The following is a 26,040-nucleotide window of genomic DNA, read 5'->3' as shown; positions in this document are numbered from 1 at the left end:
CATTGGTCTATTCTATGCGGTAGCTATGTTTACAAACGATTAGTTCGAACTTAAAGAGGAACATAAAGTACGGAAATATATTTATGATTAGAATTAGAAGATTATTTAATATAGAATTATATTTACAAAAATTATTGAAGGCCTGACTAGAAACTCTAGGGATCATATTGAAACTATGATCATCCCAAGTCCAGTCCTCTATGATCATAGCGATAAGATAAAAACGTCTATTATATTTTAATTTAGTTTTGTAATTATTTTGAATTTGTGTTTAATTGCTTGGAGCTACTATGGCATCGATTTTTACTTACAAAAATTCAAATTATTTCAAATTCAAATAATCAAACTATGACAAGAGACTACAAATAATCAGTATAAAGTTCATTTCAAAAGAGGATGGAAATCACAAACGAACCTTCAGATGTATACACAGGATGGCTTATATGTATTGCTACCAATTTGAGCTTGCTACCATTTCTAAACAACTCGTCTGATAGGTTAGGTTAGGTTAAAGTGGCAGCCCGATTAAATTTCAGGCTCACTTAGACTATTCAGTCCATTGTGATGCCACATTTAACTAAAAGTACCTATTACATATAAGCTTACAAAAGCATTTTGATCTATTACATACAGCAATAGACTTTCTTTGTAATGGAATTCAAGTGTGATTTCTTTATATTTTGGCCCTCCAGCATTTAAATGTGAACAAATCTTTTGTAGGTAAGAAGTACTGTGGTACCGTGTTGCATCTCGTCCAAAAAATGGATGAATAAAATCGGCAACAACATCACAAATGATCCGAGTGAAAGTAAAGGATTTAATTGAAATCCTCGCCGAAGTGGTTGAAAATTTGCTCGTGAGCTGAACATATTGCGAGAATGGATATACACATATAGAAAACTGAGAAAAAAAGCCTAAAGCCTTTAAAGTTTTAAGCAGAGCAAGAGCTCAACGATGCACGGGAAAGAGCCAAGGAGTTGCTGTGCTTGCATGAAATGGGCCAGTTATCGAATTTGGTTTTCTCTGAAGAGAAGCTATTCCAAACTTAGCAGTTCATGAACAAACAAAATGATCGGGTTTAACTGCCCAAGAAATCCACTGAAAATGTACACCTTCCATTGGCCACCAGAACTCATACACTAACGATGGTAATAGTGTGGGCCATCGCAATGGCGTATTCAATACTTTTATTCATCGACCGTGGGGTCAAAAAAATGGCGAAATATTATCGGACAAATTTCCTAACTTGAGATGCTGACCATTGCACCACCATCCGAACTCCAACAATTTTTCAGAACTGGTTTATCCCCTCTCAGTAATGCTGGTGACATTTGTAAGTGTATCAAAGTTTCTCTAAGTGATTTCATCCATTCGAACTTGACTATAAAAAAGAGTTCCATTCTCATTGAGTTAAACTTGGGCAGCACTCAGTGATAGGTTAGGTTAGGTTAGATGACAGCCCGATATAGCAGGCTCATTTAGACTATTTAGTCCATTGTGTTACCTCATTGGTGAACTTCTATCTTATCACTGAGTGCTGCCCGATTCCATGTTAAGCTCAATGACAAGGGACCTCCTTTTTATAGCCGAGTCCGAACGGCGTTCCACATTGCAGTGAAACCACTTAGAGAAGCTTTGAAACCCTCAGAAATGTCACCAGCATTAATGTGGTGGGATAATCCACCGCTGAAAAACTTTTTGGTGTTCGGTCGAAGCAGGAATCGAAGACACTACCACAGGCAAACATGGACATTCCAACAAGACTCAGCAGCATCTCACCCAGCACGCGTCAACCACGAATGGTGTCTTCGCTTTAAAACTTCGATTATCTCAAAGCGCTGATTTGCCGTTTGAAGGTCATTCGAACAAATCTATATTGATTCACCAATTTGATGTAATTTCTGATTTTTTTTTTTTGCTTTTGAACAATAAAATTTAGAAAAAACACAACGCTTTATTTAGTTGCATTACATACGAGCCACCCTAAATACCATATAAATTTGTAATCTGTGAATCGAAGGTAGTAGTATCTGCACGAAATGGTTGCAAAATAATCGTAGATCCTCTTTTTCGTCTTACCTAAATTGGTACCATATAAACTACCTTCTTTCTCATCAAATTGATTAAAAAAATCCTTTATGTTATATATAGCATTTTCACTTCAAATGAAACCTTTTACATTTCAAATGAAACCTTTTTCAAATCAAATGAAACATTTTAAAAATCAAATGAAACCTTTTTCATTTCAAATGCAACTTTTTTCAAATCAAATGAATCTTTTGAATTTTTAATTAAATTTTGATCCAGATTTTATTCGAATTCATATATAGATCATTGATTAATTATCCAACTCTACCTCTTCGAACGAAATGGACTCGTGGACAGACGGCTATTATTAGATTAACTCAAAAATAAATAAATAATAAGTGATTCGCATCGATCAGTATATACAATGTTGGGCTTAGTACCAAGTCTTTAGTCTCTGATCATGTCGTAGCATAGGGTATCCACATGGACCATATAAATTTATAATCTGATATAGCCCCAATACAAACCATCGATTAGTTTATTTATAGGTGTTATATTATTTCCAATAAAATGAAACACAAATTTTCTTAGATACAATTTGATTTACTATGTAATTTTACAACAGTGTGTGTATATATATGATCATTGAAGCTATATTCCACGATTATATCCTAAGCATAAAGGATACTTAACTCACAAGGAATATTTCATTCCATTTGATTAATGATATGCTTCCTTTCTGGCCAATCATCAGCACAATTGAAGTCATTCAATTCTGGAATTCACTTCGGGATATTATTCAGCTCTCTCTCTGTATTATAATCTTTCCTAGCAATCCCCTGTTCATGTAGAATATTCTTCATTATAATTTAAGTCATGTGGAGTTTTCTCCGATTATTTTTATAATTTTAGATTTGATATTAAATCTTTATGTTAAATATTTTCTCAATATCTTGTCTTGCAACTAGAATTAGATGAATCCATCCATCTTGTGTTAAACGTTCTGGAGATTTTTCTTATCTTTAGTTAATGTTATTTCCAATTTAAAGCTTCCTTAGGAAAATGTCTTAAGTTCTCTTCATAAGCATTTTTCTTTAAACAAGTATTTAAACTTGAATTTCCATCATCCAAATAGCATATGATTATTTGCCAAATAACGAGGATTATTGAAATACATATCTTGTAATCCTTTTCCCTTGAGAGGACGTGAAGAACGACATAACATTAAGGAGCTGGGAGAATCTTCAACATCAAATGTGGGTAAGGTAGATGAATAATCATTGACAGATATTGAATCAAGTTCCTTTGATAAGTTCCTTGCATAGCAAGATGAAGTCAACCTTTTGGGAGTTTGATAGCTCGAAGAAACCTTCATATTATCCAATTCAATTAATAGTGAATGATCAGCTAAATTCGTATAAGCTTCTTTTAAATGTTGTGGTAGATATGGTTCATCTTCTTCAATATAGCATAAAGTTCTTGTTATACTCAAAGCTTCATGATCCTGTTCTTCCGATGAATATGCCTTTTGTTGAATTTCATTTTGAAGATTCCTTTGGCGTTGAGCTTTCAATGTCCACTTCATCATATTGGCAAGCTGAAATAATAGATAACAATAGAGAAGATTCAAATAAAAATCCAGTTTTAATTGTTTTTAATCTTAAAGATTATTTTGAGGGGAAGTAATAGTGGAAGGTTATAAGAGATAGAATAGAATGGATGATAAAATAATATTAGCATGTTGTGTGACACCTTTTGTTGCCATGTCCCTGTACTATTTTTTCAATTAGCAAAACTAGTTCCATTTTTTTTTTATTTCGCAATTGAGTTCAAAAGATTTGCAAAAAGTAAAACCCTAAGTAAATGTTACTTCTGCAGATGTTTTGTAGATTGTAGATTTCCTTTGTTATTTATTTAAGAAAGAATATCCTATGAACCAGTTTGAAATTTGCAATGCTTGAATTTGTCTTCAATATTGAAATGACTATGAAAGAAACTAGGAATATTAAGGGAATTATTTTAAAGGTTCTCTTTTTCCAGTTAAACTACAATTCAATAAGAATCTTCAGTTACAACGATAAAGGACAACACAGTTTTTAAAATGCATTGGTAACAACATTATTGACATTTTTAGTCCGAATTGGTTTGGAATCGAATCTTTAGGCTCCAATGGTGCAGCAGTTCACGGTAGGTTAAAGAATTATTGTTTCTGATCATCTTGAAGTTGTAAGTCGATCAAGAAAACATGGTATCGTCTGGAAACTGAACAAATGTTTCTTTAAGAAACTTCTGGGGTTGTGATGGATCCAAGCTTTCAATTGTGAGCCACCGTTCAAAGTGTCGTGAGAACACCAGCAATTGGAACTTTATATACTCTCAGTAAGGATGCTAGGATAGGTCAGGAATAAACCGTTGAATTAACTGCCTCACGAAACTTTTTAAAGAATTATTGTTGTAAGAAGTTGTAAGTCGATCTAGAAAACATGGTATCGTCTGGAAACTGAACAAATGTTTCTTTAAGAAACTTAAGAAACTTCTGGGGTTGTGATGGATCCAAGCTTCCAATTGTGAGCCACCGTGCAAAGTGTCGTGAGAACACCAACAATTGGAACTTTATATATTCTCAGTAATGATGCTAGGATAGGTGAGGAATATGGGAAATGTGTTGTCTGAGGCTCACTTAAATAATTGAGTCCATTTTGATACCACAGATAGTGAAGTTATCTCTTATCAATGATTGCTGCTTGGCCTGACAAGGGTCTTCTTTTTATACTCAAGTCAGAACTGTGAAACGGCGAAATCACATAGAGAAGCTTTGATAGGCTCAGAAATTTAACCGGCATTACTGAGAGGAGATAAACCACCCCTGAAAATCTCTTTTGGAACCCTTTGTATGTAAGGCGGGCTTTCTAAATATTGGCTTTCCTCAAGTAATAATACACTCAAAAAAAAGTGAACTCTCTATTTCACTAAAGCCAATTTAACTTTATATTAGTTCATAGAATCATTATGTTTGGAAAAAGTTTACTTTATTCAAATAATTTTTTGCGTACGTTAGTTAAATGAACTAAAACACAGGAAAAAATTATACAAAAATAAAGCATAAAGGTTTCCTAATTTCGTATTTCTCACAAAATAGTTCATTATTTCCTTAAATTTGTAAATTTTACCAAAAATGTGTCCATCATGAACTTCGTATGGCACTAAAGACATTCTTGCAATTTTGAACTCCAAGATTTCTCTTAAAACTACAAAATTTTCTTTAACAAGTGCAAAAACTTAGTTATGTCTAATAAATTTTCTTGAATTTGTCGAAAAATATTTACTTATTTTTACCATATCGGAGTGATGCCAGCGCTTGTAATACTGTTTAGTTAAAATTTTCTAAAAAAATTCAAAATTTTCTAAAATTAATCGAAAGTTATCTTTCCTGGTGGGTTCACTGTTTTTTCAGTGTAGTGTTATTTCTGGGTACGTCAAAGCTTCTCTTAGTGATCTCATACATGAGATATTTTAGAGAAGCTTCTCGGCTACTTTGTCATAGAGTTCTACATCGAGTCGTGAAGCATTTTTTGATCGGGCAGATTATTTTATGTAATATATTGTCTTAAACGGCTACATTTGAAATTTCAATTTAATCTGTCGATAGATTCTATAGAAATGGAAAAAGAGCAATTTCGATCCTATTGAAGATGGACGAAATAGCTGAGGGAGTAGGCAATTCAAAACATGACGCCCGTCTAAATTTTGAATAAGGAAAAGCAATCGACGCGAAGAGTACTGTATTCCATAGCTATTGGACAATAATTTCCTCTATTAGAATAAAATCAGAAAGAGCTTTTGCATTCAGAGGACAAGAAACAATCCAAAATGTGTACTTCTCTTGTTGAACGTTCTTGAACGGAGGCAAAGAAGTTTGTCCAGAGAAGGAATATAATCAAAGCAAACATATTTCAATAACATAATGTTACATGGAACATTTTGGTGAGAAAAATTCAATTTTCTCGTCAAACATGCCATGCTTGCCGAAGTGAGATACACAACTTCCGAGAAAATAATATGATTGCATCAATCATGTTACATGTTTCCCTTGAAGAGTAACATTATGTTCTTGACATATTTTTTTTGGTTATCATATTCCTTACATGTTTCCCGTAAAAGAGTGACATTATGCTCTTGACACTGGTTTGGGGTAACCATATTCCTTCTCTGCATAGTGTTGCGACCGTTTTCAAAGTTTGAAGATGTAATAATCAAAGTTATATATACACACCGAAAGATGAGTTTTATTTTCTGATTGACGATCTTAAATTTTTTTCTTTAAAATACAAATATAATGGATTGGGTATAATCATTGTCTCATTTTTTCATAAATAAGAATTATTTGCTCGCAAAGAAATCGGTTGTCCAAAATTGAGTTCGCGAGAAAAGTTTGTTTTTCTTTGAGTGTAGGTTCAAATCTCTGTGATTTCTATATAAGCATCCCAGCAAAAAAATTTGGAAGTTCTTCCAAAGGCACAACTTTAAAAGCACTTCCAGAAGATGCACTCCCAATGATGTTCTTTATTTTAACTACCCAGAAGTTCATTTAATTCAATTTTTTATAACATGTTTTTTTCATACTTTTAATGTGTAATTTTTTTTTTTGTTTCAAAATAGGTTGCAAACAGAGTAAGAATTCATAAAATGGTATAAATCATTTAAATTTTGTCGAAAAATATGCTAAATCCAATCTGAAAAAATTTTGAATTTTTGAAAATATTTGAAGTCAAACGTTTACGACATGCGTTAGAATCCATTAAAAATTACAAAAAATTATAAAAATTATTCATTTGACAAAATATCACAGAATTTTTTAATTTACAACTAAAACATTGAATTCGGATCACACCTAAAGAAGTGATGCAAATTCAGTGCAACGGCTGTTGAAATTGAGGACTTCCGTCCTATGACAAGCCCATGTTAAATTCATCGCTTCTGTGTTAATTTTGCACCAGTTCAGGATCCAAAAAGAACATTTTCATTACTTTTTTGGCGACGCTTTTTTTGCTGGGATACTCAAAATATTGTGATATAGGCTTCGTATTCCCAATAAATAAAACAATCTTGAACAGATTGTAACGAAGTTTCTATTTACGACCCTAACCACAACAAAATGAACGCTGTCTTTTATATTCTTTTCTTACCTTTTTGGAAGAATAATATTCTCAGATGGATTCTACAGCTTTTCAAAGATTTTTGTTTTTGTAATAATTTTTCACTTCAACTAATATTTCTTCAAATAACTTTCAAAAATCTCTTTACAATATTTTCTTTAAATTTTCATATTTTTTACTTAGAGTCTCTTGAACAATGTGCTGTTTATTCGAAATTACGATTCTAATATTAACTCTGTTAAAATTCTTGTTTAAGCCACGTCCTAATGTTTAAGCGCCTATTTTGAAACTGAGCTCAGTTGTGCAACTGGCCACCAATTTGAATACTAGGGACAATAGGAAAACACCCCCAACAAAATGAAGAGAAGTAGGTGACTTACACTACATAGCTCTCAACAAAGTAGCTCAATATTTTCAACCCTAATTTAAATGAGAATGCAATGCGATATAAGAAGAGAATCTTACGAAAAACTCTCTTAACATAGCAATAATAGAGGGTAGGCAAAGCCTTCATTGATAATATATTCTTATCTATTCTCTCGAATTTTCTCTCTCGCCCTCTTTTATTTTAATGAATCTCTTAAATGTTCTCTCTTTCATTTTGATCTTCAACTAAAGGAATTTCTTCGTTTTGAAATTTTTGCAATTTTAATAGGAAAACAAAAAGCAAATTGTAATTGATATTTTGCCTACTATTTTACATACCCTTGCATTCTTTACATATAAATGGATTCATGAGTTCTCTTATATCACAGCAACAGTTTATATCTATGTAATGGAGGTTTTTTATTCTATTTTTCCCTCCCAGGGTAGTTAGGGTAATTCAAATTCAAAACTGTCATTAGACTAATCAATAAAATGTGATCTCCATGAGGTAAATAAAAAAAAAATGAGGTGTGTAATTGTGTCTAATTTAAATTGGTATTTTTCTAACATTCCCATGAATAGAAGTTTCTCTTGTAAAATAGATCATTTATAAAAAGATAGTGATCTTTATCTATTAGCTACAATTGAATAGTGATAAAATCTAACAAAAAATCTGGGTATATCCTGGGAAAAAATAGAAATTATAAAATGACAACTGTTAAAAAAAAACCTGGGGGGGGTAATTAGCTATCACATACAGCAAATGCATACAAAATATTAAATACAGATGTCCTTTTCACAATATTATATCGATTTTTTTCCATGTCAGCAACCATTCAAATCAATTTCTCATAATAATTTATGTATAAAAATAGGCGTATTTCTTCGTTGAAATATATATTTTTATTATAAAAAGATCTAAAATACGAAACTAGAATATGTACAAATCCATATATCCTCGACTTTTAGCCTTCTGTAGAAAATCTTCTATAATTTAAGGAAAGTCTAAATCAAAAGTTATATCAGTATACGTATACGAAGATCTAAAAGGATATCAAATTTGAAGCAATTTGGATACTATTTCCGGTTTCTAAATATTCAAAAACTAAAATTGTGGGGTTGCCTTATTCCACTTTTTGAGAAAATCCAAAAAAAGCTTTGAGATTAAAACATTCAAAAAACATTAATGGTACATCGATTTGGGGTTATATCGAAAGTTGGATTCTCATCATGGGCAGACCTTAACGACACCTAAAAAATATTGGAAGATTATGTCATCTAAATTTTAGGACACGCTCAATTTTAAGACAAATTTCTTTAAAATAAAGAAAATGTATAATCGTGTCTTTATTTTTTTTCATTAAATCTTAGACACGAATCTTTGAAATTTCCGTCCCAACGTTAAAGTCGTATGATGTAAGGTAAATTTTCCTTAAAGTGAAGGAAACAGTATTACTCTTTAAATTAACAGAGATATCGAATCTTTGGACTAAAGACAATAAAGCTTACAATATATATCAAAAATTTGAATATTTCATTTAATATTTTTTTTTAATGAAGAGCTATGCTATAAGTTGGATTTTTGCACACGAATAGATTTGACGAATGAAACCTAATTTTTACTTTATATGGTTTAGATTTAAAGAGAATATGTTTCTAAATAGTTAACATCCCTATTTTAAAGAGGCAACATCTTTGGCTTGGAATCAATATCAAAATCCTTAATGGAAGACTAAGAACTTTGAATTCAAGTAAACTTTCTTGAGTGTAGCAAATATTTTATCCCAAATTCTGCCGATAAATGAGTTGGTAATTATTTGTCCTTATTACTGCACTAAAAAAAATATTGACCTAATATGGAAGATTATGCAACTTAAATTTTAGGAATCGAAAATTACCCAAAGTTAAGGACAAAATTCTTTAAAATAATGACATTTTAATTAAATGAAAGTTTATAATCCTTGCTTCAAAAATTTTTTCATTAAATTTAGTACACAAATCTTGAAATTTTCCGTCTCTCTTCTGAAGTTGTAGATCTTTGAAGTAAGGCAAATTTTCCTTAAAATAAAGAAAAACATTTTTACTGACATTTCAACTGACATATTGCGCTTTTAAATTTAAGATAAAATCGCTTCAAATATAGGCTGACTTATTTTAAGGATTTGCATCTTTGGTTTAAAGTTTTTTTTTTAACATTAAGAAAACTGTTTTTACTTTGAAGTACCTGTCATAATTTGGATTTTAAATTGGAATTTGTTTGTACATAAGGGGATAAAAATTCGATGAATCAGATCTGTATCTAATTTTAATTTTATTTATCCTACATTTAAAGCCAGGGAGGTCCGTCAAATATGTCTTTATTTTAAAGAAGCCGCATCTTTGGCTCGGAATCAATACCAAAATCCTTAAGGGAAGGTCAAAATCTTTGGATCCAAGTAAACTTTTTTTGAGTGTGTGTTTTATGTACAATAAAATTTAGAATTTTTTAATTTATTGCGAAAACTGTGTATAGCAAATAACTTTTATATACCACCTCAAAAAAACTTCATGTTCTGTAAAAATTAAGTCCATCTCTGGTCATTTCAGTGTCAATCAGTGGATGGATGCTAAAGTCAAAATTTCGGATCAGCAACTCGACATACTCAAGTAAGAAGATCAGGTGATCGATCTGCATGGGTCCGTAAAAGAGCCTACACTGAAAAAAATATTGTCGTGAGGTCAAAGATTTCATGTCTTTAAAATACGAATGCAAATTGTGCTTAGCATAGAAGACGCATTTCGTTAATATAAAGTTTTTTTCCTTGACCACAAGTCGATAAACTTTTCAATGAAGTTGTATTGTCCTTATAATTAAGTGATTTCACTTAAAAATGGGTATCATAACACGAAAGAAAAAATTTTTGGGCTAAGGTCATGTTGACTTTAATAATTCAGAAAAATTCTTTACATTTAATGAAATTGTCTTTAAATTTGTTGCCTTTTTGCATCTTGACTACAAAGCAAAAAATCGTTCAAATATAGGACATGTTTTTCAACACTTCATTTTAAAGACGTTTTTACTTGAAACATAGAATTATTTCTACTGGAAGTCAAGTCTTAATTTGGAAAATAAAGTGGTCGTTAACTCGTTTTTAAAGTACTTTGATAGCATATGAAGAAAAATAGCTGAAAAAGCGAAAAATTAAAAATTTCTTTCTAAAAACAAGTACACAAAATCCTAATTTAAAAGAGAATTGTGTCTTAAAAGTATCCTTACTTTTATTCTCCGCTTCTTTGGCTCGCAATCAATACCAAGATTTTTAAAGAAAAGACAAAATCTTTGGAACCGGGCATGCTTTTTTTTCAGTGTAGAAAAGAATTTGCCAACTGACAGTCAGTGTACAACATAGCGTTAGAGATCTAAGCACTAAAGTCTACAGGGTAGCTGATATGTAATACAACAAAGTAAAGCTCATTTTTTATTTGTATTGTTCCAAAAAAAATCAGAATCAGTTTTTAGTTATTCGAACTGGAAACCTTTGGCCGACAAAGCCATCACACGCTTCTCGAAAGTGGCTCTGCGGCATTTTGGCCCATACCCGATCAAACGCCTTCTTCACCCAGAAAAAGGGGCTCTAATGCCAACTGAACTTTATTTTAGTTCATTAAGATTAGTTGTTTTTAGTTAAATTTTGCACAATATGATAAAATATTCCTTATTTGAATAATTTTTTGCTAACTTTAATGACGTAAACTAAAAATAATAAAAAAAAGTTGTATACAAATATAGTGCACAATTTTAGTAAAAAAATAAAATAGTTCATATTTTCCTAAAATGGCAGAGGTTTGCTTAAATTGAGTTTATAAGTCTCTCAAATTAGTAAATTTTACAAAAATTGTACCTGTCTCGAACTTCGTACAGCGCTAAAGACATTTTAACAATTTTTAAATCCAATTTTTTCTTCCAACATATGAAATTTTCTTAAACAACAGAAAAAAATTAATTATTTTTAAAAAATTTTCTTCAATTTGACAAATAGTATTAACTTATTTGTAACATGTTGCAATTAAAAAACTATTTTAGTTAAAATTTTTTTCCACGGTGGGGTCACTTTTTTTTGGGTGTTGAGATGATCGACACTTTGGTAGTTTTTAATTCCAATCTTACTCTCCAAAATGCCCCAGAAGCAAAAATCTAACGGATTGAGATCCGAAGATTTTAGTGGCCATTGTGCGGCAAAAATCAGTCAATGAATCTCCTTTTTAAGTCATTCTTGGTTGGCGCGTGCTACGTGCGATGGCGCTGTGTTTTGTTGAAGTGTCCATGGTCGAAATCTTTGTCTACCTAAGGCTTCAATATTGTTTTTATGACATTTTCCCCATAATATTCGGTATTTATTTTGACTACATGGTTGATGGATACCGGGGAGGCCATTACGGCGGCCCACACCATTACCATCGGCAGCTCTTCTATTACCCATTGAAAAGTGTAAATTCAGCTGATCTCCTTGGAAAATAAATCTGATCATTTTGTTTGTTCACAAACTGATCAATTTGGAATGACTTCTCATCGGAGAAAACCGAATTCGATAACTGGCCACTTTCGTGCAAGCGAAGCAACTCCTTGGCTCTTTCCAGCGCAAATTTGTTTGTGCAACAATGAGATCTTGCACTTTTTGGAACTTTGGTGGCTTTAGTCCAAGCTTATCCGTTCTCGTCATATGTTCAGCTCAGAGCAAGTGTTATGCGGCGAGGATTTCGATCAAATCTGGACTTGACTTTTCCCATCATTTATGGTGTTTTTTACCGTTTGCTTTGTGCACTGTTTGGAATCGAAGCAACACTATCAGTATCACGGTAATGAGCCATGGATTTGAAAAACAAAGGATTTATTCATATTTTAATGCTGGAGGCCTCTAACGATAGCTAATTGGGGTTTAAAGGCAAAAATAAAGGACTTGCACTATTATGCATGAATTCCATTACGAATAACTTTTTTTAATAAAATAGATCAAAATGCTTTTGTAAGCTTGTAAGCAATAAATCGAACTGTCACTGAAATAAATCTGTCAGTTGTCAGCCGAGAGGTATAGACATGATGGCAAACTTTATTTGGTTACAATACATATCAGCTACACTGTATTTGTTTTTATTTCTATTTTTTGAGCGTGAGTGCTAATTTATATCTAAAGGATATTATCTACATCAATCCCTTTTCGAATCATGTGGGTATTAGAATCATTTTTTTTTTTAAATTTAGTAACTGTTGTTAAATGCTAATTAGGCAGGACTCCTGGCATATTTGTCCAGCATCCTTTATTAGGCAAAAGATGTTTTTTCCATAAATGATGAACATAAGGCAAATACTTTTAGCTAAGACATTTTCGCAAGGACATTGTAGTTAGGAAAACTACCCAAAATAAAAAGATAACCACCATAGATGATAGCATGACTATGACTATTTAGCATGACAATCGGGCAATAATGATTGTTATCTTAGCAACTTCTATTTGTACAAACATCTGATACTAAGCAAATGCATCTTGTACTAAGTAAACTCCCAGCCATGGATAGTTGCGCCTTAGTCCTGATTGATTTTAATCCCAAAATTCTATTGCAGATTTCCAGCAGACAGCTGTCCAAATGTCCAGAAGAGTAGAAAAGAAAATCATTAAGGCAGAATGGCTGGATGGTTACTATGTGTGACACGGGTCATTCGTAACCAAAGAAAAGACGATATCATTGTCCTTTTTAGCTCGCTTGCCCAATATTGTACAACAAGGATCTATGGATCATTGACATAGATTTGATGTGTGTGTGTAAAAGTGTGGTGAAGAGTATCGGTATTGGTTAGATGTCTCCAGTTGCCTTTTATCTATGTGGATTTAAAATTGTTTGTCAATTTATTGGAAAAGGGCTTGATATCACATGGATTTCTCTATCATTGTTCTTTGTGCACTTCTCGTCATTTTTTTCTTTTGCCATTGATTTTAGTTGTTGGTTAAATTTCTTTTACATCCGCCTATACGAAAATTTCTTTGCTTACTTTTTAATCCAAATGCCCTAATTTATCTTCTTGTTGGCAAAAGAGATTTTTCTTTGTCTTGCCTTTGGTTTCGTAGGTTTGGGGGTGTTTTTCTCCCATCCAAGTCTTGGCTAACCATGGCAATTTTTACTAGCACCGGGACAATAACTTGAGTACTGATCATCAGTGACCAATGCGGAAAATTGTTTTGTGTTTCTTTTCCAGTTTTTTGTTGTTTCTTAATACCGGAGTCTTGGTTTGTTTTGTTGGTGTGTTTTTTTTTTTACATCCAAGGGGTGGGAGATTTTTAGCTATTTTTCGTAAAGACCAGCTGCTGATATAGTACGTGTTTGTCTTACAGGACATGCTTTTGTTCCAATGTAGAAAAGAAAAGAGATTATTTTTTACAGCGTCTTCACAGACAATGCAATTTTTTTGGGAATTTATTAGCAACGAAGGCACATCAAAGTTTTTGTGTAATTCTTCCGCAGGATGTAATAAAAAATTATGTTTCATCACCCAAAATTGATTGAAATTAATGAATCCTTTGAAGTAGCCTTGTTACAGTTAATCGAATTTTGTGTACAATTGGTTTTATGGGAAGTGGGGAGTGTAACTTAAACAATGCTATTTGGGTCAGAGAATGGAGAAAATTTGACAAATAGCAAAACCATTTTTTTCTATGAAAAAGTAAATTTTTTCGAAAAATATTGAAATCATTTCCGTTTTTTCATGGGATAGTACGAATTATTTTTCCAAAATCTTCCATTCATAAAATGAACGCGTTTCACAGATTTTACTTTTGCATTTGGGGCATTTTGGAAAGTAAGGTTGGCATTACAAACTTTTAAAGTGTCGATCATCTCAAGATGCACTTTAGTGCAACGTGGGTGATATTTGTCGGTCGTTTGAAGGTCATAATCCGTGCCCAAAATAGACAATTCGAACAAATCTAAAATTGTTGGTTATTTCCGTCAAGTTTTGCTTTAGAACAATAGGTTAGGTTAGTTTATGTGGCAGCCGATGTATTAGGCTCACTTAGACTATTCAGTCCATTGTGATACGACAGTGGTGAACTTCTCTCTTATCACTGAGTGCTGCCCGATTCCATGTTAAGCTCAATGTCAAGGGACCTCCTTTTTATAGCCGAGTCCGAACGGCGTTCCACAATCCAGTGAAACCACTTAGAGAAGCTTTGAAACCCTCGGAAATGTCACCAGCATTACTGAGGTGGGATAATCCGCAATAAAATGAAAGAAAACTTGAAAATATATAGCGCTTTACTATGTGGCAATACATATCAGCCACTCTGTATATGGATTGATTGGCAACTAAATTTCAGTCGAAATGAGAAATTACTAATTTTCATTTTTGTTCTCATTTTGTTCTGTGTATCACTGTTTACTACACCCAGAGAAGGAATATGACCACCTTATTTTTCAAGAGAAAAATATATTTTTTTGATGGTCTAACATTTTTGCCTTAAATATGTTATTTTTTTCGGAAATAATGTATCTGATTTCGGCTAGCCTTTTATGTTTGGCGAGAAAACAAAATTTTCGTGACAAAAATGTTCCCCGATCCCCTTCCAAAACTACCATTTTGCTTTTGAATCTTATTTGAGATAATCATATTCCTTCTCTGTCTGTAACATATGAATTTAAGACCCTTTAAAAACTTTTAAGGATTTAATATTTCTCTATGCCCATTTATACGCATAACGAATAACCTTGCCATAAATTTACCTCTTACAAATTTATTATCAATATTGTGATTGCCAGCCAGTACATTCCCACGAATTATTTCCAAATTGGGAAAGAAGAACACTCATATTTCAATCATAATTTCTTTACACAAACAAAAATTCATATTTCATGAATAACCATCACACAAACCCCTGACAATTGGTCAATAAAGAATAAAAATTTTATTGAAAAGAAAGAAATTACCCCAAAAAAAATTCAATGAAATTTAAAGCAAAAATTTGGGTATTCAAATTTCTTTATCCCAGACCAAGACGACACACAAAAAGAATCCTGTCAAGGAATTTTCTTGAATAAATCCTTAATACATTGATGAATAAACCTCCCTGTGGGATAGATAATTAGTTTTTATTTTCAATGGCTCATTTGATCGATGCATACATGCATGCTTCTCAGCTACTTTGTAGGCATCCTCATCCGTTTATTTGTTCAGCAATTTAAGATGCAAATTCGTTGTAACTTTTCCTAGTGACCCTCATCAGTGTCAATCTAAGCCACCACCCAACAGAGAGGGGCTTTTTACCTTTAGACCATTGCAGCATCATGGGAAGGAAATAAGGACGATAGACTCTATCAAATAAATCCCTTGATTTTTTGAACTTTCTTCCTTTTTTTAAGCTGGGGATTTAACAGACAATTTAGTTTGAAATTTACCAAAAAAAAAATCCAGGAAAAAATTAATTAAAATCCTCAATGTTATTGAGCAAGAAAATAAGCATAACGACTCCTAGAGATTCGAGTAAAAGAGCAAAAATTACGAAAAATCCTGTTGATATTTACAATTTTGTCCTCTTTTTGTATTGTGCCTGTCATGCATGATTTAATTAAACATTTGGACATATTTTTAGTAGCGACTTAACCCCTTTTAACCCTTTAACCCCTTTTTAATTGCATCTCTTCAAGTGGATGTTGGAATAATGTAACATCTTGTCTAAGATGTAACATCTTGTCTAAGTTATTTTGATTGACAAAGTTTTTCAATTTTGATTTTTGGAAACATCTAGAAAAAAATCTGGAAATTCTACCTCTTCTCTTAACCCATGGCAAGATGTAATGAATATGAATGTATAACAACAGTAAGCCATTTCAAATGTGTGGAAATCAAAATCTGTATTAATTTCAGGGTGTTTTAAATAAAATTTTTAATAATGTAGAGAAGATTCAAGCAGAGTTTAGATTATACGAAACTGTGTCTAATACAAATTCTGTACGACTCACAAAAATTGCAGTGAATCATTCGCAAGTTTTGAATATATATATTTTCTTTAAATCACGCTCACGAATCTACACGCAGAGAAGGAATATGGTCACCTCAAACATGTTTCAAGAGCAAAATGTTATTTTTGTTTGGTGACCATGTAACATGTTTGTCACTAAAATCTTATTTTCTCGTCAAATATAACCTGCTTGCCGAAATCAGATACATGATTTCCGAGGAAATAACATGGTTGCGAAAACCGTGTTACATTGTCACCACCCAAAAATAACATTTTGCTTTTAAAACATGTTTGAGGTGATCATATTCCTTCTCTGGGTGTATTCAGCTTGGCAAATTCAAATTAAATTTTTGTTGAACCTAATATAATTCTTTCACATATTTGTGAGATTTTCAGGGATATTCATTAGTGTGTAGTAATACCCCCATGATCCGATGTTCGGAAAACGGTTGTCAATCACGAGTTGTGGCAAAAATAAACAACCAAAATATTAAGAAATTTTACCAAAAATCTACTAAATTTTCAAAAAATCTAATTTTGAAGTTTTTAGTCAAATTTTTGTGTGTTTTTTTCTTCATAGAAAGAAATATTTTATTATTTTATTTTAGAAGTTTATTTCAGCATTAGCGGTATTATATATTATGATCTTTCATATTAGCGAACATTGTTTGGATGTATAAATGCCCTTTGAATTGTAACTGTGCCGAGTTCTAAATGTTTAAACGATTCAACAAGGGAAAGTTACTACTTCTCTAAAAAGGGAGAATTTACTCACAACGGAATTTCACGAAATAGACACACACGAAAATTAAAAATTTTAAAGAAAATTTTATTAAATTTTTATTTCTACAGAAAGTTATACCAGAATTTTATTTCTATAGAAATTTGTTTTTGTTGGCAAAATTTTAATTCTAATATTTATTTCTCAATGTTGTCAAAAGTTTATTTCTAAAGAAAATTTTGTCAACATTTTATTTTTATAGAAAAATTTGTCAACATTTTATTTTTATAGAACATTTTGTCAAAATTTTATTCTTATAGAAAATTTTGTCAAAATTTTATTTATATAGATTTTTTTAATTTTATTTCTATAGATAATTTTGTCAAAATTTTATTTCTATAGAAAATTTTGTCAAAATTTCACGTAATGGAAAAACACGAAAATTAAAATTTTTAAAGAAAATTTTTTCAAATTTTGTCAGAATTTTATTTCTATAGAAGTTTGTTTTTGGAAAATCTTGCCAAAATTTTATTTCTAATATTTATTTCAAAATTTTGTCAAAATTTTGTTTCTAAAGAAAATTTTGTAAAAATTTTATTTTTATAGAAAATTTTTTCAACATTTTATTTCTATGGAAAATTTTGTCAAAATTTTATTTCTATAGAAAATTTTTCAAAATTTTATTTCACAATTTTGTCCAATTTTTATTTCTATAGAAAATTTTGTCAAAATTTTATTTCTATAGAAGATTGAAAATTTTGTCAAAATTTTATTTTTATAGACAATTTTCAACATTTATTTCTATAGATAATTTTGTCAAAATTTAATTTCTATAGAAAATTTTGACAAAATTTCACGTAATAGAAAAACACAGAAATTAAAATTTTTAAAGAAAATTTTGTCAAAGTTTTATTTCTATGGCATTTTTTTCGAAATTTTATTTCTATGGAAAATTTTGTCAAAATTTTATTTCTATAGAAGATTTTGTCAAAATTTTATTTCTATAAAAAATTTTGTCAAAATTTTATTTCTATAGAAATTTTGTCAAAATTTTATTTCTATAGAAAATTTTGGCAAAATTTTATTTAAATAGAAAATTTTATCAAAAATGTCACGTAATAGAAAAACACGGAAATTAAAATTTTTAAAGAAACTTTTGTCAAAATTTTATTTCTATAGAAGATTTTGTCAAAATTTAATTTCTATAGAACATTTTGTCAAAATTTTATTTCTATAGAAAATTTTGTCAAAATTTTATTTTTATAGAAAATTTTGTCAAAATTTTATTTTTATAGAAAATTTTGTCAACATTTTATTTCTATAGAAAATTTTGTCAAAATTTTATTTCTATAGAAAATTTTGTCAAAATTTTATTTTTATAGAAAATTTTGTCAAAATGTTATTTAAATAGAAAATTTTGTCAAAATTTTATTTTTATAGAAAATTTTGTCAACATTTTATTTATATAGAAATTTTTGTTAAAATTTTATTTCTATAGATAATTTTGTCAAAATTTTATTTCTATAGAAAATTTTGGCAAAATTTTATTTAAATAGAAAATTTTGTAAAAATTTCACGTAATAGAAAAACACGGAAATTGAAATTTTTAAAGAAAATTTTGTCAAAATTTTATTTCTATGGAAAATTTTGTCAAAATTTTATTTCTATAGAAAATTTTGTCAAAATTGTATTTCTATAGAAAATTTTGTCAAAATTGTATTTCTATAGAAGATTTTGTCAAAATTTAATTTCTATAGAAAATTTTGTCAAAATTTTATTTATATAGAAATTTTTGTTAAAATTTTATTTCTATACATAATTTTGTCAAAATTTTATTTCTATAGAAAATTTTGGCAAAATTTTATTTAAATAGAAAATTTTGGCAAAATTTTATTTAAATGGAAAATTTTGTCAAAATTTTATTTCGATAAAAAATTTTGTCAAAATTTTATTTTTATAGAAAATTTTGTCAAAATTTAATTTCGATAAAAAATTTTGTCAAAATTTTATTTTTATAGAAAATTTTGTCAACATTTTATTTCTATTGAAAATTTTGTCAAAATTTAATTTTTTAGACAATTTTGTCAAAATTTTATCTCTGTAGACAATTTTCTCAAAATTTTATTTCTGTAGAAAATTTTTCAAAATTTTATTTGTATAGAAAATTTTGTCAAAATTGTATTTCTATAGAAAATTTTGTCAAAATTGTATTCCTATAGAAGATTTTGTCAAAATTTAATTTCTATAGAAAATTTTGTCAAAATTTTATTTATATAGAAATTTTTGTTAAAATTTTATTTCTATACATAATTTTGTCAAAATTTAATTTCTATAGAAAATTTTGTCAAAATTTTATTTATATAGAAATTTTTGTTAAAATTTTATTTCTATACATAATTTTGTCAAAATTTTATTTCTATAGAAAATTTTGGCAAAATTTTATTTAAATAGAAAATTTTGGCAAAATTTTATTTAAATGGAAAATTTTGTCAAAATTTTATTTCGATAAAAAATTTTGTCAAAATTTTATTTTTATAGAAAATTTTGTCAAAATTTTATTTCGATAAAAAATTTTGTCAAAATTTTATTTTTATAGAAAATTTTGTCAACATTTTATTTCTATTGAAAATTTTGTCAAAATTTAATTTTTTAGACAATTTTGTCAAAATTTTATCTCTGTAGACAATTTTCTCAAAATTTTATTTCTGTAGAAAATTTTTCAAAATTTTATTTGTATAGAAAATTTTGTCAAAATTTTATTTCTATAGTAAATATTGTCAAAATTTTATTTCTATAGAAAATTTTGTCAACATTTTGTTTCTATAGAAAATTGAAGTACCTCTTAGTTGGAAAGGAATATTTTGACAAAATGTACGAAAATATCAAAAATTCTACCAATCTATCAAACAGTAAAAAATCTACAATTTTTGGTAGAAACTGTAGAAACCGTGATTCGGAACCGGAAATCATAAAATATTCGTCGTGCGATATCTTTTTAATCCCAAAATACAGGGGTCTCTCGTTCTTTCGTTATAAAATAAGTTCTTGGGATTTGTAATTCCGAATATTGGAACGTGAGGCTGCACTTTCTATGGTCAGTGTAAGTCCCCAAGGCTTAACCATAACCCAAAGAAAAAATACTTTCCTTCGGAACGAAATTTTAGACAAAAGAAATTCCATTTTAATGTAAATTAGTTTCTGCAAGAGCAAAAACACTTGAATCTAAAATTTTGTTCCTCAGAAAAGAAAACTCTTCTTTCAGTCTAGTCAGAATAAGATGGAAGGAGATGAACCGCCACTGAACTTTGTGTTTTGTGTTCGATAAAAACTAGAATTGAACCCATAATTCTTCGTATGTAAAGTCTCATCCTAACTAATATTTGTCAGCTAAATCCTTTCCCTATTTAATACATAGACTATTGCTTCAGTAACCTCATCAAAATGTTTTGATTTTGGAGCCTCCATGTCCAAAAATCAACTTAAAGTCGTATAACCACTAAATAATAAAACAAAAAAATTAAAAATTAAATAGAAGTCAATGATTTTGGGAAATGATTTTTGATGAAAAATGTTTAAATTAAGCTGAGTACTATGTTCAGTTTTCAAGCTGAAAACCAGCTTGTTTTCACGGTTACTTTTTTTAATTAATTAATTTAGAAACATAAAATTATTTGTAATCAATTCTTTGGATGTTTTCCATCCATTATTTTGCAAGACTTGATCAAAATGTAATCGTCTTCCTAATTTAGTGTTTTGGTGAAAACCCTGAACATAGTACTCACCTATACGAATAAATTGAAATTTGTATTTGGCTTAGATTTAAACTCTTAGGTTAAAATCACTAAAATAATCAAAAATTAATTTTCAAATAAAACTTTGCGCTCTTTGCATTTCTAGGAGATAGTTATATTTTTTCTCGTGTTGGCAGGACTTTTAAGGACATCTGGACCAAATTTCATTCTAAGACCAAACAAGAGCGCATTTTATTACAATGTCGACTGCATTCACTCTTCCATTTGACAATTTCGCCAAAACTTTACCAATATCGTTCCGGTTTGGCTACTTTAATTAGGGGCTCAAAAGCTGAATCGAAGAAGGCACTGATGGCTATATCGAAATACGAGTTTTTGGTATGTTTCGAGGGTTTCAAAAAAGTGGGCTGAGATACTCTCATTGGGAGGGGATTACTTTGAAGGGGATGGAATTGATTTAGAAGGATAGCTACAGATTTTTTTCATTTTACCAACTTTTTACCCACAGTAGTAATAACGATAAAAAATAAATTATATTATATATTTGTTACATATGTCTTATAATTTTATGTTATATATAAAACTTCCGGAAGCATGGTTTTTAATAATTTTTTACGTTATGTTTTTCAAAAATGTGAGTAGATGATAGGTTTTTTCCCATCATTATGTAACAATTCAATGTATCCTTAGTTGGTCCTTGTTCGTTTTTTTTTATTTCTTATCGATTTCCTTTAAATGTTCAATCTAAAATCTTAGCCGAACAAGAGCAAATTTAATTAAAAGAACGCCTTCAAGAGTCTTTCTGTTTTTGCATTACTTCCAATTAAAGATCAGATACCATAGATTTGTCCTCCTATTACCCCACATATCTCACCCATTCACACATCCTCCCATTACAGCACCCTAACAAATTGAAATTCACAAAAAAAAACTGTTGCTATAATTTAGTTTAGTAAGGCATTGAAAAAAAAAATATCAATTACATTTCAGTGCCTGGGTGTAGGAATTTTAGAAATTTTTAAGCCTTTAGGTTTTATTCATAGGACCTCTAAATTCGTAAATTCTCTTTGGAATATCTCAGTTGTTCTCACTGGCCTATTGTCCTGAATTATAATCTCCTTTTCTTTATCTCTCTCTTTCTCTCTTGAAAGAGAAAACGACTGTGAATAAACACACCAATGCTTGCTCTTATAATTGTTATTGCCTCTTTGCTTTGGTTTTTGGTATAAAAGGCCAGGGTGGAATTGTAAGAGCAGAGTATTCGCTAGCTAAACGGCTGCATGAACACATCATAGCTCAGTTGAAATTCGAAAGCGGTTCAGTGAAGAAGTTCAGTGTGAAGTTCGCTTAAACTGAAAGAGAAAAAATAAGAAAATTTAAAGATTTTGTATGAAAAGACCAAAAGAAAAATTTTAATAAACAAAAAGTGAAATTATAAATAAAAACAATTGTTAAATTATTTAAAAATCAATTCAAATGATTTAGCTAAACCGAAAATCACAGCTCTTCAATTTTTGGATTACCCTGTTTTGGATTACCCACATTGGATAATTAAAATTTTCATTTTGCAAAAAGGTAAGACTTCAAGCCACACTCTGGACAATATTTAAAACTTTTTGATCTGGAAGTTTAAGGCTCTCTACTGAAGTGTTGGTGATTTTTTAACTACCATTCAAATTAATTTTTTTGGTGGACTGCAAATGCCTAAAGCCTCTTAACACCACCAAAAAAACTCATTCACAAAATTCAAGGACCCCTTGAAGGGCACTTATTTAAAAGGATATCAACCACCAAGTTTGCCTAATTCAAAAATTGATCCTACTTCATCTAAAACCAGAATTGCCCAAAAAAATTTGCAAAGCAGAAATCTGGTTGTCCCCCATACCCTCTATGCTTTGCCTCTATGGTGAAGTTAATCTTGCATGAAACGCAAACTCTTTAGAATTCCAGAATTTCGTTTAAATAAAAACGTCTTGATTTTTTTTTTCTGGTGTGCTCAGCTTGAATTCCTTTAAAAGCTTTCAGACAAGGTAAACACAGGAAAGCTTGTTGTTTTTCTTCGTGAAACTCCCAATTATAAGACCTTGGGTTCCTCCTTAAATAAACACTCAGTTATTGAAATTTGTGTAGTCTTCACGAACCAAAAGAACCAAAGTTCTTCCTTCCTCCATCCTCTTAGCTAAACACACAAACACACAAAATCAGACAGAATGTGCGCATGCCCATGACCATTGGCTGGGTTAACGAAACAATAAGAAAACGACCTTTTTGTCGAAATGAAGCAAAAAAAAATTCGCGCGCGAAAATTTTGCAAATCTCTAAACGAGTTTTATGGCCTGTTTGCTTTTGATTTTCTATGGCAAACAAGTACTGCTGCATCTTCTTTCCAAAAAGCAGAAATGTTTCCTTCAGAATATTACCCAGATTTTTGTTAACAATTGCCTGGGTGTTTACTTATCTTGTCTCCTCATCAAACAATTGAAACTGGATTTTAACTAATGGCCTATTCCCGTTTTATTTCATTGTAGCATTAACAAGAACACATCCGCAAAATGTTGAAATGGGCTGTAAATGGTCCTCGCCAGACATATCTGCAAAGCAATGAACAACTCAACATGGCATCGGCAGAACAACCTCGTTTGACACAGGCTCAGCGACGACGTTTGAAACGTAAATCATCAGATGTTGGCTCTCTCAGGCCAAGGACCTCTTGGCATGATAAAGAAAATCAATACACCTCAACCCCTTTGCATCCCACCTCTCGGAGTTTTAGTGGAAGTCCATCGCGGAAATTGGACAGTCTCAAAGATCTGAGTAACATAGTGGCAGAACCCTTGCTCCTAAATTCTCCCAAAAGACTATCGCTGCCCAAAACCTCCCCAAGTTTGATGAAAACCCCTGAACCTTGTTCGACCGATCATTATACCATGCCCACCAATTATGCCTCTACTTTACCTACATTCGATGTGGAATACTCTCCTTGTGGTTTAATTCCTGGACCTTTATTGGCTCTGCGAGGTGTTGGAATACCTGATTCATATTTTGAAAAGCCTCGTTATATTACCCCCCATCCCCATGGCAAATCATCATTGTCCTTAAATGAAGAAACTCTGGAAACAAAGACATTTGTGAAGCCCAGAGATTTAACCCTGCGTTACCCAGCCTATATGGAAGAGTCTTCTCTGAGTTCCTCAAAAATGGGTGATGTTACTCTGGAACGCATGATAGATGCCATTTTGGAAAGCACCCGTAAAGGTCATAAACAACAGAAGGCCCACAAGCACCATGGTAACAATCAGCACAATATGTCTCCCTCCTATACTCCAGCCGATGATCCTGCCAGTGACCTTCATGAAGTTTGGGATTCGGAAAAGGCTCGTTATCGTCAAAAGGAAAAAGAATATCGTGCCAAGCTAACAAAAAAGAGTCTCTTTAATGAGCGTGAAATATGCTCCCCTCATCTGCCCCATGAGGAATTCGATGCTGGTCAATTGAGGAGGCAAGGTGGGGTGAGAAGAAAACGAAAACTAAATCAAATCAAGGCCAGCGTTATCAACTCCGCCCAAAAACTCTTGGGTAAAGCCCCCCATCAACAAACCCCTCTTCTGCATTCCTACAATCTACGCAAAGTTTTTGAGGCTGAACTCATACAGGATGATGTTCATCCCAAGAAACTAATGCGCAATGTTAGCCCCGATAGTGGTCACAACTCATCCAGCGAGTATGAGGATAATGACAATGATTCCACCTTAGCCTGCCAATCTACAGCCGAAGATACTAAAACATTGGATGCCACTAAACGTAGACTTAGTTTTTCTCCAACTAAGTTAAGTCCAAGTTGAGATGGAAAAAGGGCCATCAGTATTCAACAACTAAAGACGCAGGATGCTTCCAAAGCGAAATCATTTATTTATTTCTAGTTAGATTATATGTCCTGGTATTAATCCAAAAAGAGTTGAAGACTTGAAAAGAAGCTTTGTTATTGCCTTAAATTTGGTAGAAGAAATTTTAAAATTGCATTCATTCAAAATAATGGAATTCAAAAATTTTTTAATTACAAATTTTTGTTAATGTTTTTAAAAAATAAAAGAAAATATTGAAGACAACTAAAAACCCCATTACAAAATCTTTTTTTACAACAACTAAACAATCGATAGGATTATAGAGTGGGAGAAGTATGAAAGAAATTGAAGACTAAGCTTTCTAAAAATAATGTTTTGAAACCAATTTTCTATAAAAAAATGGTTTGGAGACTAAATTTTGTATGAAAAATTTGTTCGAAGACCAAGTTTTCTATAGAAAACTTTTTCGGAGTTTAATAGTTATAAACAAAATTTGTTCAGACACCAAGTCTTTTATAGAAAATTTGTTCGGAGTTGAAGTTTTCTATGGAAAATCTGTTCGGAGTTGAAGTTTTCTTTAGAAAATTAGTTCGGAGTTGAAGTTTTCTATGGAAAATTTGTTCGGAGTTAATGTCTTCTATAGAAAATTTGTTCATAGTTGAAGTTTTCTATGGAAAATTAGTTCGGAGTTGAAGTTTTCTATGGAAAATTTGTTCGGAGTTAAAGTTTTCTTTAGAAAATTTGTTCAGAGTTAAAGTTTTCTATTGAAAATTTGTTCATAGTTGAAGTTTTCTTTGGAAAATTTGTTCGGAGTTGAGGTTTTCTTTAGAAAATTTGACGTTTTCTATAGAAAAATTGTTCGGAGTTGAATTTTTCTAAAGCAAATTTGTTTGGAGTCCAAGTTTTCTAAAGAAAATTTGTTCGGGGTAGAAGTTTTCTATAGGAAATTTGTTCGGAGTTGAAGTTTTCTATAGATAATTTGTTCGGAGATCAAGTTTTGTGTAGAAAATTAGTTCGGAGTTGAAGTTTTCTATAGAAAATTTGTTCGGAGTTCAAGTTTTCTACTGAAAATTTGTTCGGAGTTGAAGTTTTCTATAGGTAATTTTTTCTGAGTTGAAGTTTTCTGTAGATAATTTTTTCGGAGTTTAAGTTTTCTATAGAAAATTTGTTGGGAGTCTTAGTTTTCTAAGG

The 26,040-nt window shown here is 30.8% G+C and overlaps 1 protein-coding gene across 1 annotated transcript; it reads left to right on the top strand.

Annotated features, from left to right (window-relative positions):
• Window positions 1-22,029: 22,029 nt before the first annotated feature.
• Window positions 22,030-25,034, top strand: LOC142229318 (uncharacterized). Its single transcript, XM_075299872.1, has 2 exons — window positions 22,030-22,582; window positions 23,536-25,034. The coding sequence occupies exon 2, from the start codon at window positions 23,560-23,562 to the stop codon at window positions 24,847-24,849; it is 1,290 nt and encodes a 429-aa protein (XP_075155987.1). The 5' UTR covers window positions 22,030-22,582; window positions 23,536-23,559; the 3' UTR covers window positions 24,850-25,034.
• The last annotated feature ends 1,006 nt before the right edge of the window (window positions 25,035-26,040 follow it).

This window comes from Haematobia irritans, chromosome 3 (genome assembly GCF_050003625.1).
Source record: "Haematobia irritans isolate KBUSLIRL chromosome 3, ASM5000362v1, whole genome shotgun sequence".
Lineage (NCBI taxonomy): Eukaryota > Metazoa > Arthropoda > Insecta > Diptera > Muscidae > Haematobia > Haematobia irritans.
This window is presented reverse-complemented; position numbering and strand designations above follow the sequence as displayed.